General features: G+C 54.8%; 1 protein-coding gene across 1 annotated transcript; it reads left to right on the plus strand.

Annotated features, from left to right (window-relative positions):
• Positions 1-275: 275 nt before the first annotated feature.
• On the plus strand, positions 276-14380 carry CNIH4 (cornichon family member 4). Its single transcript, XM_072140038.1, has 5 exons — positions 276-442; positions 5943-6011; positions 10285-10397; positions 10476-10616; positions 13729-14380. Exons 1-5 carry the CDS (start codon positions 374-376, stop codon positions 13754-13756), a joined length of 420 nt encoding a protein of 139 aa, XP_071996139.1. The 5' UTR covers positions 276-373; the 3' UTR covers positions 13757-14380.
• The last annotated feature ends 1704 nt before the right edge of the window (positions 14381-16084 follow it).

Here is a 16084-nt window from a genome sequence, read left to right on the forward strand (position 1 = left end):
CTTTTTGAGAAATAAAATCAGCATCTTTTTTGGTTGCTATATTGCTTAGGACTCATGTGCTTTACCCTTGATGAATCCTCTCTTATCCCGGTCACATGACCTACAATGACGCCCGGTGACCTGTCAGACCGTAACATTCCCATTTTTTGTTCTGGTCCTTCGAAAACTGACGTTTAACAAAGTCCCAAAGCGAAGCATTAAAAAGAAAAAAATTAAAAATGTGCTTTGCTGCTTTCCGTACGATTCAGGTCACGTGACTTGGGCCGGACTACATCTCCCGGCGTGCCGCGCGGCGCCGGTCTGGGGTCACGTGTCCCGGGGAGGGCGCGGCGGATTTGTGATTTGTACGCTGGGCGCTGGTGGTGGCGGCAGGATGGAGGCCGCGCTCTTCATCTTCTCCCTCATTGATTGCTGCGCCCTCATCTTCCTCGCCGTCTACTTTGTATCCTTTACCCGTGTGTGAGGCGCCGCCATGTTTGTAGGGTGAGGGGGAGACCTGACAACAGGGGGGGCGCTGTGTTATATATGTGTCACGGGGGGTTATACCTATAGACCCGTATATACTGTAATATCATCCTTGTATGTAACCTATAGTGCCCCCCCCACCCCCAGTGCTATATACATCACCATAGTAACAGGGGAGCCTGCACCTATAGAGCCCCCCTAGTGCTATATACATCACCATAGTAACAGGGGGAGCCTGCACCTATAGAGCCCCCCTAGTGCTATATACATCACCATAGTAACAGGGGAGCCTGCACCTATAGAGCCCCCTAGTGCTATATACATCACCATAGTAACAGGGGAGCCTGCACCTATAGAGCCCCCCTAGTGCTATATACATCACCATAGTAACAGGGGAGCCTCCACCTATAGTGCCCCCCCCCCCCCCCAGTGCTGTATACTTCACCATAGTAACAGGGGGAGCCTGCACCTATAGAGCCCCCCTAGTGCTATATACATCACCATAGTAACAGGGGAGCCTGCACCTATAGTGCCCCCCCAGTGCTGTATACTTCACCATAGTAACGGGGAGCCTGCACCTATAGTGCCCCCCCAGTGCTGTATACATCACCATAATAACAGGGGAGCCTCCACCTATAGAGCCCCCTTCCCCAGTGCTGTATACATCACCATAGTAACAGGGGAGCCTCCACCTATAGAGCCCCCTTCCCCAGTGCTGTATACATCACCATAGTAACAGGGGAGCCTCCACCTATAGAGCCCCCTTCCCTAGTGCTATATACATCACCATAGTAACAGGGGAGCCTCCACCTATAGAGCCCCCTTCCCCAGTGCTGTATACATCACCATAGTAACAGGGGAGCCTCCACCTATAGAGCCCCCTTCCCTAGTGCTATATACATCACCATAGTAACAGGGGAGCCTCCACCTATAGAGCCCCCTTCCCCAGTGCTGTATACATCACCATAGTAACAGGAGCCTTCACCTATAGTGCCCCCCCCCCCCCCCCCCCTCTGTACATCAGGCCGATCACTGGCACTAGGTCTTCCGGGTCAGTAATGGACCAGAAGTGACCCCGGTGTCCTGGCACTAGACAGGGGGAAAGTTATACCACATGGCACCGGGCAGCCTAGTGCCGATACCTGGTGCCCCCTCATCCAGACCTCCCCCCACCTGTAGGTAACTGTAGACTGTGTCCCCACCTACCCCCAAAAAAGGGAGGACTCACTTTCTAATCAGTAGGAGATCCAAAAATGTGACCCTCACAGATCAGGAGAAAGGGGGAAAGGGGGGGGGGGCTGCTGTACCCACAATACACCTGAGCTGATGGGAGGAGCCAGTTGATCATGCGCCATCCTCCCGGTTACACCTATATGGTGCTGACACAGATGGAAGAGTGCGACTGGCTGCTCCGGTCATCTCAGGACCCCCGTCCTCCCATCACTGAGACCCCCCCCACGATCAGCAAGTGACTGGACAACCCCTTTACAGTAAGTAAATGTGATTTGTGCTGTAACATAGAGCCCAAGACTGGACCATGGAACGTCTAAGTTACGGGGAGAATTCTGTAAAAACAAAATAATCCAATACTCGCCTTCCCAGTTCCCCGCAGCTTCTTCTTTCTTTCACTACTCTTCCACATTGATGCAAAGCTCTATTGCCAGCGCACATGATCAAAGGGGACATTGGAAGAGGGGGCGCACGCTACAGGAAAAGGGGACATTGGAAGGGGGGCGCATGCTACAGGAAAAGGGGACATTGGAAGAGGGGGCGCATGCTACAGGAAAAGGGGACATTGGAAGGGGGGCGCATGCTACAGGAAAAGGGGACATTGGAAGAGGGGGCGCATGCTACAGGAAAAGGGGACATTGGAAGAGGGGGCGCATGCTACAGGAAAAGGGGACATTGGAAGAGGGGGCGCATGCTACAGGAAAAGGGGACATTGGAAGAGGGGGTACACGCTACAGGAAAAGGGGACATTGGAAGAGGGGGCGCATGCTACAGGAAAAGGGGACATTGGAAGGGGGGCGCATGCTACAGGAAAAGGGGACATTGGAAGGGGGGCGCATGCTACAGGAAAAGGGGACATTGGAAGAGGGGGCGCATGCTACAGGAAAAGGGGACATTGGAAGAGGGGGCGCATGCTACAGGAAAAGGGGACATTGGAAGAGGGGGTACACGCTACAGGAAAAGGGGACATTGGAAGAGGGGGCGCACGCTACAGGAAAAGGGGACATTGGAAGAGGGGGCGCACGCTACAGGAAAAGGGGACATTGGAAGAGGGGGCGCATGCTACAGGAAAAGGGGACATTGGAAGAGGGGGCGCATGCTACAGGAAAAGGGGACATTGGAAGAGGGGGCGCATGCTACAGGAAAAGGGGACATTGGAAGAGGGGGCGCATGCTACAGGAAAAGGGGACATTGGAAGAGGGGGCGCATGCTACAGGAAAAGGGGACATTGGAAGAGGGGGCGCATGCTACAGGAAAAGGGGACATTGGAAGAGGGGGCGCATGCTACAGGAAAAGGGGACATTGGAAGAGGGGGCGCATGCTACAGGAAAAGGGGACATTGGAAGAGGGGGCGCACGCTACAGGAAAAGGGGACATTGGAAGAGGGGGCGCATGCTACAGGAAAAGGGGACATTGGAAGAGGGGGCGCACGCTACAGGAAAAGGGGACATTGGAAGAGGGGGCGCATGCTACAGGAAAAGGGGACATTGGAAGAGGGGGCGCATGCTACAGGAAAAGGGGACATTGGAAGAGGGGGCGCATGCTACAGGAAAAGGGGATATTGGAAGAGGGGGCGCACGCTACAGGAAAAGGGGACATTGGAAGAGGGGGCGCACGCTACAGGAAAAGGGGACATTGGAAGAGGGGGCGCACGCTACAGGAAAAGGGGACATTTGGAGCAGGCGAGGCATCAAACAGGAAAGGGGACATTATAAGTGTGTGGGGGGCGGGTGTGTGTGTGGGGGGGGCACATGCTACAGGAAACGGGACAATGTAAGATATACATTTTTGGCTAGAGACCAGACTGCCTACCTATGCCCACCGCTCCCTGGAAAAAAGGTTGGGGACCTATACCATACAGCAGTGATGGCGAACCGTTTGGAGACAGAGTGCCCAAACTACAACCAAAACCCACTTGTATGTCGCAAAGTGCCAACATGACAATTTAAGGGGTAACTTATTCATCCCTGCTGTATCACAGATTTTATTTGTATTGGTGTCCTGAGTTCACCAATACAATAGAAAGATGATGGAGAAATTTGGATTGTAGCTTCCCTCCAGGGTGCCCTGAAGAGGAAGGATCAGGGGACCCAGAGCAGGAGTTCCTCTTGTAGTCCTGGCAGCGAAATAGTGCTGAGCATGGCACGTCCTGGGCTGTATTGGATCACAGTCGCAGCTGGCAAACTCTGTGTTGGGTTGAAGGCCTGGGTGCCCACAGAAAGGGCTCCGAGTGCCACCTCTGGCACCTGTGCCATAGGTTTGCCATCACTGCCATAGAGTATGTATTATGTATGTAACTTGTGTAACATTAAGCAGGTAAGCAACAAGAAAAACTTGTATCATAATGTTAATGTATATATCAGTAAGGCTAAATTCACACGATGTATATCCGCCGCACCGTAGTACGGCGTGCATACATAGGCACCGGGGAGAGGAGCAGGGGATGAGCACAGCTCACCCCCGCCCCTCTCCATAGGCACATACAGCGCACGGCACCGCATCACGTAGAAAGATAGGACATGTCCTATCTTTCTACGGGCTACAGAGCCGAACGTGTGTCGTGTATGTCGGCCGTATATACGCAGGCCTATCCTCTGTATACTACACCACACGGGAGACATGTCCTCTATATACTACACCACACAGGAGACACCTCCTCTATATACTACACCACACAGGAGACACGTCCTCTATATACTACACCACACAGGAGATACATCCTCTATATACTACACCACACAGGAGACCCACCCTCTATATACTACACCACACAGGAGACACATCCTCTATATACTACACCACACAGGAGACACGTCCTCTATATACTGCACCACACAGGAGACACATCCTCTATATACTACACCACACAGGAGACACGTCCTCTATATACTACACCACACAGGAGATACGTCCTCTATATACTGCACCACACGGGAGACACGTCCTCTATATACTACACCACACAGGAGATACATCCTCTGTATACTACACCACACAGGAGACACGTCCTCTATATACTACACCACACAGGAGACACATCCTCCATATACTACACCACACAGGAGACACATCCTCTATATACTACACCAAACAGGAGACACATCCTCTATATACTACACCACACAGGAGACACATCCTCTATATACTACACCACACAGGAGGAGAGCCGACACATCCTCTATATACACCACACAGGAGACACCTCCTCTATATACTACACCACACAGGAGACACATCCTCTATATACTACACCACACAGGAGACAAATCCTCTATATACTACACCACACAGGAGACACATCCTCTATATACTACACCACACAGGAGACACATCTTCTATATACTACACCACACAGGGGACACATCCTCTATATACTACACCACACAGGAGACACATCTTCTATATACTACACCACACAGGGGACACATCCTCTATATACTACAATACACAGGAGACACATTATCTATATACTACATCACACAGGAGACACATCCTCTATATACTACACCACACAGGAGACACGTCCTCTATATACTACACCACACAGGAGACACGTCCTCTGTATACTACACCACACAGGAGACACGTCCTCTGTATACTACACCACACAGGAGACACGTCCTCTGTATACTACACCACACAGGAGACACGTCCTCTGTATACTACACCACACAGGAGACACGTCCTCTGTATACTACACCACACAGGAGACACGTCCTCTGTATACTACACCACACAGGAGACACGTCCTCTGTATACTACACCACACAGGAGACACGTCCTCTGTATACTACACCACACAGGAGACACGTCCTCTGTATACTACACCACACAGGAGACACGTCCTCTGTATACTACACCACACAGGAGACACGTCCTCTGTATACTACACCACACAGGAGACACGTCCTCTGTATACTACACCACACAGGAGACACATCCTCTGTATACTACACCACACAGGAGACGCCTCCTCTGTATACTACACCACACAGGAGACACATCCTCTATATACTACACCACACAGGAGACACGTCCTCTGTATAGACAGATGACCTGTATAAGTCTTGGGTGGAGCAGGTCATGGATATGTCATTACTAGAATTCCCATGATGCCGGTGATTATTGGGTGTTGAATAGTGAATGATCCTGTGTCTTGCACAATGGCCGCTCTGTACTTTGCTCGCTCTGGGATTCCCTGCATATTATGTAGTGATTTGTAATATTGTCCTTATCGCTGCTCCCAGATTATAACTCTATCAGATCTAGAATGTGACTACATCAATGCCCGATCCTGCTGCTCCAAGCTCAACAAGGTGCGTGGGTAGAATGGATTTCATTCCATCTTCATTATTATTGCAGAATAGAGAAATGTGCACAATAGAGGGAGCCGGTTGTCGTCTCTAGCCTATATACAAGATGATTATGGGCCCCAAGTCACTGCTAGGGGTGACTGTCCTATACCATGCCCCCACATCCCACATCATCACACCAGCAGGGGGCAGTGTGTCCTCCTATCACTGCTAGGGGTGACTGTCCTATACCATGGCCCCCATATCATCACACCAGCAGGGGGCAGTGTGTCCTATCACTGCTAGTGGTGACTGTCCTATACCATAGCCCCCACATCATCACACCAGCAGGGGGCAGTGTGTCCTCCTATCACTGCTAGGGGTGACTGTCCTATACCATGCCCCCACATCCCACATCATCACACCAGCAGGGGGCAGTGTGTCCTCCTATCACTGCTAGGGGTGACTGTCCTATACCATGGCCCCACATCATCACACCAGCAGGGGGCAGTGTGTCCTCCTATCACTACTAGTGGTGACTGTCCTATACCATGGCTCCCACATCATCTCACCAGCAGGGGGCAGTGTGTCCTCCTATCACTGCTAGGGGTGACTGTCCTATACCATGGCTCCCCACATCATCACACCAGCAGGGGGCAGTGTGTCCTCCTATCACTCGTAGGGGTGTCTGTACTATACCATGCCCCCACATCAGCCCACCAGCAGGGGGCAGTGTGTCCTCCTATCACTGCTAGGGGTGACTGTCCTATACCATGGCCCCACATCAGCCCACCAGCAGGGGGCAGTGTGTCCTCCTATCACTACTAGGGGTGACTGTCCTATACCATGGCCCCCACATCATCACACCAGCAGGGGGCAGTGTGTCCTCCTATCACTACTAGGGGTGACTGTCCTATACCATGGCCCCCACATCATCACACCAGCAGGGGGCAGTGTGTCCTCCTATCACTACTAGGGGTGACTGTCCTATACCATGGCCCCCACATCATCACACCAGCAGGGGGCAGTGTGTCCTCCTATCACTACTAGGGGTGACTGTCCTATACCATGGCCCCCACATCATCACACTAGCAGGGGGCAGTGTGTCCTCCTATCACTACTAGGGGTGACTGTCCTATACCATGGCCCCCACATCATCACACCAGCAGGGGGCAGTGTGTCGTCCTATCACTACTAGGGGTGACTGTCCTATACCATGGCCCCCATATCATCACACCAGCAGGGGGCAGTGTCCTCCTATCACTACTAGGAGTGACTGTCCTATACCATGGCCCCCACATCATCACACCAGCAGGGGGCAGTGTGTCCTCCTATCACTGCTAGGGGTGACTGTCCTATACCATGGCCCCCACATCATCACACCAGCATGGGGCAGAGTGTCCTATCACTGCTAGGGGTGACTGTCCTATACCATGGCCCCCACATCATCACACCAGCAGGGGGCAATGTGTCCTCCTATCACTGCTAGGGGTGACTGTCCTATACCATGGCCCCCCCCACATCATCACACCAGCAGGGGGCAGTGTGTCCTCCTATCACTTCTAGGGGTGACTGTCCTATACCATGGCTCCCACATCATCACACCAGCAGGGGGCAGTGTGTCCTCCTATCACTACTAGGGGGGGACTGTCCTATACCATGGCCCCCACATCATCACACCAGCAGGGGGCAGTGTGTCCTCCTATCACTACTAGGGGTGACTGTCCTATACCATGGCTCCCACATCATCACACCAGCAGGGGGCAGTGTGTCCTCCTATCACTACTAGGGGTGACTGTCCTATACCATGGCCCCCACATCATCACACCAGCAGGGGGCAGTGTGCCCTCCTATCACTACTAGGGGTGACTTTCCTATACCATGGCCCCCACATCATCACACCAGCAGGGGGCAGTGTGTCCTCTTATCACTGCTAGGGGTGACTGTCCTATACCATGGCCCCCACATCATCACACCAGCAGGGGGCAGTGTGTCCTCCTATCACTACTAGGGGTGACTGTCCTATACCATGGCTCCCACATCATCACACCAGCAGGGGGCAGTGTGTCCTCCTATCACTACTAGGGGTGACTGTCCTATACCATGGCCCCCACATCATCACACCAGCAGGGGGCAGTGTGTCCTCTTATCACTGCTAGGGGTGACTGTCCTATGCCATGTACCCCACATCATCACACCAGCAGGGGGCAGTGTGTCCTCCTATCACTACTAGGGGTGACTGTCCCATACCATGGCCCCCACATCATCACACCAGCAGGGGGCAGTGTGTCCTCCTATCACTGCTAGGGGTGACTGTCCTATACCATAGCCCCCACATCATCACACCAGCAGGGGGCAGTGTCCTCCTATCACTACTAGGGGTGACTGTCCTATACCATGGCCCCCACATCATCACACCAGCAGGGGGCAGTGTGCCCTCCTATCACTACTAGGGGTGACTTTCCTATACCATGGCCCCCACATCATCACACCAGCAGGGGGCAGTGTGTCCTCTTATCACTGCTAGGGGTGACTGTCCTATACCATGGCCCCCACATCATCACACCAGCAGGGGGCAGTGTGTCCTCCTATCACTACTAGGGGTGACTGTCCTATACCATGGCTCCCACATCATCACACCAGCAGGGGGCAGTGTGTCCTCCTATCACTTCTAGGGGTGACTGTCCTATACCATGGCCCCCACATCATCACACCAGCAGGGGGCAGTGTCCTCCTATCACTACTAGGGGTGACTGTCCTATACCATGGCTCCCACATCATCACACCAGCAGGGGGCAGTGTGTCCTCCTATCACTACTAGGGGTGACTGTCCTATACCAAAGCCCCCACATCATCACACCAGCAGGGGGCAGTGTGTCCTCTTATCACTGCTAGGGGTGACTGTCCTATACCATAGCCCCCACATCATCACACCAGCAGGGGGCAGTGTCCTCCTATCACTACTAGGGGTGACTGTCCTATACCATGGCCCCCACATCATCACACCAGCAGGGGGCAGTGTGCCCTCCTATCACTACTAGGGGTGACTTTCCTATACCATGGCCCCCACATCATCACACCAGCAGGGGGCAGTGTGTCCTCTTATCACTGCTAGGGGTGACTGTCCTATACCATGGCCCCCACATCATCACACCAGCAGGGGGCAGTGTGTCCTCCTATCACTACTAGGGGTGACTGTCCTATACCATGGCCCCCCCACATCAGCCCACCAGCAGGGGGCAGTGTGTCCTCCTATCACTACTAGGGGTGACTGTCCTATACCATGGCCCCCCCACATCATCACACCAGCAGGGGGCAGTGTGTCCTCCTATCACTACTAGGGGTGACTGTCCTATACCATGACTACCACATCATCACACCAGCAGGGGGCAGTGTGTCCTCCTATCACTACTAGGGGTGACTGTCCTATACCATGGCCCCCACATCCCACCAGCAGGGGGCAGTGTGTCCTCCTATCACTTCTAGGGGTGACTGTCCTATACCATGGCCCCCACATCATCACACCAGCAGGGGGCAGTGTCCTCCTATCACTACTAGGGGTGACTGTCCTATACCATGGCTCCCACATCATCACACCAGCAGGGGGCAGTGTGTCCTCCTATCACTACTAGGGGTGACTGTCCTATACCATGGCCCCCACATCATCACACCAGCAGGGGGCAGTGTGTCCTCCTATCACTACTAGGGGTGACTGTCCTATACCATGACTCCCACATCATCACACCAGCAGGGGGCAGTGTGTCCTCCTATCACTACTAGGGGTGACTGTCCTATACCATGGCCCCCACATCCCACCAGCAGGGGGCAGTGTGTCCTCCTATCACTTCTAGGGGTGACTGTCCTATACCATGGCCCCCACATCATCACACCAGCAGGGGGCAGTGTCCTCCTATCACTACTAGGGGTGACTGTCCTATACCATGGCTCCCACATCATCACACCAGCAGGGGGCAGTGTCCTCCTATCACTACTAGGGGTGACTGTCCTATACCATGGCTCCCACATCATCACACCAGCAGGGGGCAGTGTGTCCTCCTATCACTACTAGGGGTGACTGTCCTATACCATGGCCCCCACATCATCACACCAGCAGGGGGCAGCGTGTCCTCCTATCACTACTAGGGGTGACTGTCCTATACCATGGCCCCCACATCATCACACCAGCAGGGGGCAGTGTGTCAATCCCTAGACCTGTATGTAATGAGAGCACTAGTGTCCTTTGCTATTCTGGGACTTGTAGTACCTCTCATCCTCATTGCTGTCCATTGTCTTGCAGTGGGTGGTTCCGGAGCTGATTGGACACACGTTGGTGTCGGTTCTGATGCTGGTGTCCCTGCACTGGTTCATCTTCCTCCTGAATCTCCCTGTAGCCGTGTGGAACATTTACCGGTGAGTTCTGGATATTAGGGAGCAGGTCCAGGACTTTGTGTAAAGTGTCTCCTGCTGACCCAATCCTGTCCCCCACAGATTCATCATGGTGCCAAGTGGAAATTTGGGGGTCTTCGATCCAACGGAGATCCATAACCGGGGTCAACTCAAGTCTCATATGAAAGAGGCCATGATCAAGCTGGGGTTCCATCTCCTGTGCTTCTTCATCTACCTGTACAGGTAAGTGCCGGAACTACAGCAGAAGATTCACACATGCGCCACCAGATGAACTACAACTCCCAGCATGCTCTGGGGAGGCTGACCTGTGTTATATCATATGGGAAGCTTGCATCCTTCCCAATAATTCTTAAGAGTCTCCTGAATAGGGACACTTACCTTCTCCTCCCAGAATGCTTTGCCTTACAGGAATTTTATTTGTTATATTAGCTATGAGGGGGTGGAGTGCAGACCCCTCCTCAGGGATCCTCCTGGAGGGGAGACTCTGAGTGTTACCATAGCTCCTCCTCCTCCTGTGCTACACACGTGCCCCCCTCTTCCTCCTCCTGCACTGCACATGCGCCCCCCTTTTCTTCTTCCTGCTCCTCCTGCGCTGCGCACCCGCGCCCCCTCTTCTTCCTGCGCACCCGCGCCCCCTCTTCTTCCTGCGCACCCGCGCCCCCTCTTCTTCCTGCGCACCCGCGCCCCCTCTTCTTCCTGCGCACCCGCGCCCCCTCTTCTTCCTGCGCACCCGCGCCCCCTCTTCTTCCTGCGCACCCGCGCCCCCTCTTCTTCCTGCGCACCCGCGCCCCCTCTTCTTCCTGCGCACCCGCGCCCCCTCTTCTTCCTGCGCACCCGCGCCCCCTCTTCTTCCTGCGCACCCGCGCCCCCTCTTCTTCCTGCGCACCCGCGCCCCCTCTTCTTCCTGCGCACCCGCGCCCCCTCTTCTTCCTGCGCACCCGCGCCCCCTCTTCTTCCTGCGCACCCGCGCCCCCTCTTCTTCCTGCGCACCCGCGCCCCCTCTTCTTCCTGCGCACCCGCGCCCCCTCTTCTTCCTGCGCACCCGCGCCCCCTCTTCTTCCTGCGCACCCGCGCCCCCTCTTCTTCCTGCGCACCCGCGCCCCCTCTTCTTCCTGCGCACCCGCGCCCCCTCTTCTTCCTGCGCACCCGCGCCCCCTCTTCTTCCTGCGCACCCGCGCCCCCTCTTCTTCCTGCGCACCCGCGCCCCCTCTTCTTCCTGCGCACCCGCGCCCCCTCTTCTTCCTGCGCACCCGCGCCCCCTCTTCTTCCTGCGCACCCGCGCCCCCTCTTCTTGCTGCGCACCCGCGCCCCCTCTTCTTGCTGCGCACCCGCGCCCCCTCTTCTTGCTGCGCACCCGCGCCCCCTCTTCTTGCTGCGCACCCGCGCCCCCTCTTCTTGCTGCGCACCCGCGCCCCCTCTTCTTGCTGCGCACCCGCGCCCCCTCTTCTTGCTGCGCACCCGCGCCCCCTCTTCTTGCTGCGCACCCGCGCCCCCTCTTCTTGCTGCGCACCCGCGCCCCCTCTTCTTGCTGCGCACCCGCGCCCCCTCTTCTTGCTGCGCACCCGCGCCCCCTCTTCTTGCTGCGCACCCGCGCCCCCTCTTCTTGCTGCGCACCCGCGCCCCCTCTTCTTGCTGCGCACCCGCGCCCCCTCTTCTTGCTGCGCACCCGCGCCCCCTCTTCTTGCTGCGCACCCGCGCCCCCTCTTCTTGCTGCGCACCCGCGCCCCCTCTTCTTGCTGCGCACCCGCGCCCCCTCTTCTTGCTGCGCACCCGCGCCCCCTCTTCTTGCTGCGCACCCGCGCCCCCTCTTCTTGCTGCGCACCCGCGCCCCCTCTTCTTGCTGCGCACCCGCGCCCCCTCTTCTTGCTGCGCACCCGCGCCCCCTCTTCTTGCTGCGCACCCGCGCCCCCTCTTCTTGCTGCGCACCCGCGCCCCCTCTTCTTGCTGCGCACCCGCGCCCCCTCTTCTTGCTGCGCACCCGCGCCCCCTCTTCTTGCTGCGCACCCGCGCCCCCTCTTCTTGCTGCGCACCCGCGCCCCCTCTTCTTGCTGCGCACCCGCGCCCCCTCTTCTTGCTGCGCACCCGCGCCCCCTCTTCTTGCTGCGCACCCGCGCCCCCTCTTCTTGCTGCGCACCCGCGCCCCCTCTTCTTGCTGCGCACCCGCGCCCCCTCTTCTTGCTGCGCACCCGCGCCCCCTCTTCTTGCTGCGCACCCGCGCCCCCTCTTCTTGCTGCGCACCCGCGCCCCCTCTTCTTGCTGCGCACCCGCGCCCCCTCTTCTTGCTGCGCACCCGCGCCCCCTCTTCTTGCTGCGCACCCGCGCCCCCTCTTCTTGCTGCGCACCCGCGCCCCCTCTTCTTGCTGCGCACCCGCGCCCCCTCTTCTTGCTGCGCACCCGCGCCCCCTCTTCTTGCTGCGCACCCGCGCCCCCTCTTCTTGCTGCGCACCCGCGCCCCCTCTTCTTGCTGCGCACCCGCGCCCCCTCTTCTTGCTGCGCACCCGCGCCCCCTCTTCTTGCTGCGCACCCGCGCCCCCTCTTCTTGCTGCGCACCCGCGCCCCCTCTTCTTGCTGCGCACCCGCGCCCCCTCTTCTTGCTGCGCACCCGCGCCCCCTCTTCTTGCTGCGCACCCGCGCCCCCTCTTCTTGCTGCGCACCCGCGCCCCCTCTTCTTGCTGCGCACCCGCGCCCCCTCTTCTTGCTGCGCACCCGCGCCCCCTCTTCTTGCTGCGCACCCGCGCCCCCTCTTCTTGCTGCGCACCCGCGCCCCCTCTTCTTGCTGCGCACCCGCGCCCCCTCTTCTTGCTGCGCACCCGCGCCCCCTCTTCTTGCTGCGCACCCGCGCCCCCTCTTCTTGCTGCGCACCCGCGCCCCCTCTTCTTGCTGCGCACCCGCGCCCCCTCTTCTTGCTGCGCACCCGCGCCCCCTCTTCTTGCTGCGCACCCGCGCCCCCTCTTCTTGCTGCGCACCCGCGCCCCCTCTTCTTGCTGCGCACCCGCGCCCCCTCTTCTTGCTGCGCACCCGCGCCCCCTCTTCTTGCTGCGCACCCGCGCCCCCTCTTCTTGCTGCGCACCCGCGCCCCCTCTTCTTGCTGCGCACCCGCGCCCCCTCTTCTTGCTGCGCACCCGCGCCCCCTCTTCTTGCTGCGCACCCGCGCCCCCTCTTCTTGCTGCGCACCCGCGCCCCCTCTTCTTGCTGCGCACCCGCGCCCCCTCTTCTTGCTGCGCACCCGCGCCCCCTCTTCTTGCTGCGCACCCGCGCCCCCTCTTCTTGCTGCGCACCCGCGCCCCCTCTTCTTCTTCCTCCTGCTTATACATTGTTTTTCTTGTCTTTCCAGTATGATCTTGGCCCTAATAAACAACTGAAACTCCACAATTCAGCAGGACCACAAGTGGGAGGAGCCAGAAAGAACAAGCATTGGGAGCAGAGTATTTTTTTTTTCAAATTTTTTTGCTGTATTTTTTAACATATAAAATATTTAAAAAATAGAAAAAAAGAAACATTTTACTGTCGTGTTTTTTCGGGATCCATGAGATTGAGGTGAACCTTCTGTAGCAAAAAGGGGAGCATTGCCGATGCAGCCAATCGGAGTGCAGCATTGTTGATCTTGGTCACCCCTCTTCTTTTGGTCCTTGATGATTCCTCCAGGTGCCATGAATTACACGACGCACCAGCACCCGGGGGGAGGATTGCACTGGGTGGGAAGTGACATTGGTTCCCAGAGATGTTTCACTAACTGTAGATCAACCTGAGGCTCTTTGGCTGCTGCAGTACTACAACTCCCAGCATGCTGTGGCTGGAGGAGCATGGACTGGCGAGTGCTGGACTATGAGATGTAGGAGATGGTAAAGCAATAGAACTAACGCTGCACTTTGTATTCCCTCATCTCTTCGCAGAGGATGTTGTTAGAGTCAGGGTAAAGGTAACTGTGTATTGGGGTCTTACTCACTATTCATTAAAGCTGATCTGTCCGTGCGACCTGCCTCATAGTGTCCAGTGATCAATGTCTTATTAACCGAGCGCAGCTCTGGAGTGTAATACAGGAAGTAACTCGGGATCAGTACAGGATAAGTAATGTCATGTATGTACACAGTGACTGCACCAGCAGCAGAATAGTGAGTGCAGCTCTGGGGTATAATACAGGATGTAACTCAGGATCAGTACAGGATAAGTAATGTCATGTATGTACACAGTGACTGCACCAGCAGCGGAATAGTGAGTGCAGCTCTGGAGTATAATACAGGATGTAACTCAGGATCAGTACAGGATAAGTAATGTCATGTATGTACACAGTGACTGCACCAGCAGCAGAATAGTGAGTGCAGTTCTGGGGTATAATACAGGATGTAACTCAGGATCAGTACAGGATAAGTAATGTCATGTATGTACACAGTGACTGCACCAGCAGCAGAATAGTGAGTGCAGCTCTGGGGTATAATACAGGATGTAACTCAGGATCAGTACAGGATAAGTAATGTCATGTATGTACACAGTGACTGCACCAGCAGCAGAATAGTGAGTGCAGCTCTGGAGTATAACACAGGATGTAACTCAGGATCAGTACAGGATAAGTAATGTCATGTATGTACACAGTGACTGCACCAGCAGCAGAATAGTGAGTGCAGCTCTGGAGTATAATACAGGATGTAACTCAGGATCAGTACAGGATAAGTAATGTCATGTATGTACACAGTGACTGCACCAGCAGCAGAATAGTGAGTGCAGCTCTGGAGTATAATACAGGATGTAACTCAGGATCAGTACAGGATAAGTAATGTCATGTATGTACACAGTGACTGCACCAGCAGCAGAATAGTGAGTGCAGCTCTGGGGTATAATACAGGATGTAACTCAGGATCAGTACAGGATAAGTAATGTCATGTATGTACACAGTGACTGCACCAGCAGCAGAATAGTGAGTGCAGCTCTGGAGTATAATACAGGATGTAACTCAGGATCAGTACAGGATAAGTAATGTCATGTATGTACACAGTGACTGCACCAGCAGCAGAATAGTGAGTGCAGCTCTGGAGTATAATACAGGATGTAACTCAGGATCAGTACAGGATAAGTAATGTCATGTATGTACACAGTGACTGCACCAGCAGCAGAATAGTGAGTGCAGCTCTGGGGTATAATACAGGATGTAACTCAGGATCAGTACAGGATAAGTAATGTCATGTATGTACACAGTGACTGCACCAGCAGCAGAATAGTGAGTGCAGCTCTGGGGTATAATACAGGATGTAACTCAGGATCAGTACAGGATAAGTAATGTCATGTATGTACACAGTGACTGCACCACCAGCAGAATAGTGAGTGCAGCTCTGGAGTATAATACAGGTATTTTTTTATAATGTGAGGAAATAGACATCGAGGGGTTAAACACAATATCACTCCAGTTATTCATTCTCTTTATTGACTTGAAAGAAAGGGAATACAAATGATTTGTGATGAGCGCCGAGCACCAACATCGAAAGAGGATAAAAACTATTAAAAATGTGACCCAAAAATAATAATAAAATCTTACACATGGAAATAAATGGCTTTTATTTCCCCTCCCTCTAAATAACTTGTAAAAACAGTGAAAATAAATATTGGAGACTTTAGTTTTATACTTTTTTTTTTAATGTGGTAAATAATACAAAGTAACTGAAACGGCGTAAATATAGAAGAGAAATAATAAAATAACG

The sequence above is a fragment of the Engystomops pustulosus genome, chromosome 3 (assembly GCF_040894005.1).
Source record: "Engystomops pustulosus chromosome 3, aEngPut4.maternal, whole genome shotgun sequence".
NCBI lineage: Eukaryota > Metazoa > Chordata > Amphibia > Anura > Leptodactylidae > Engystomops > Engystomops pustulosus.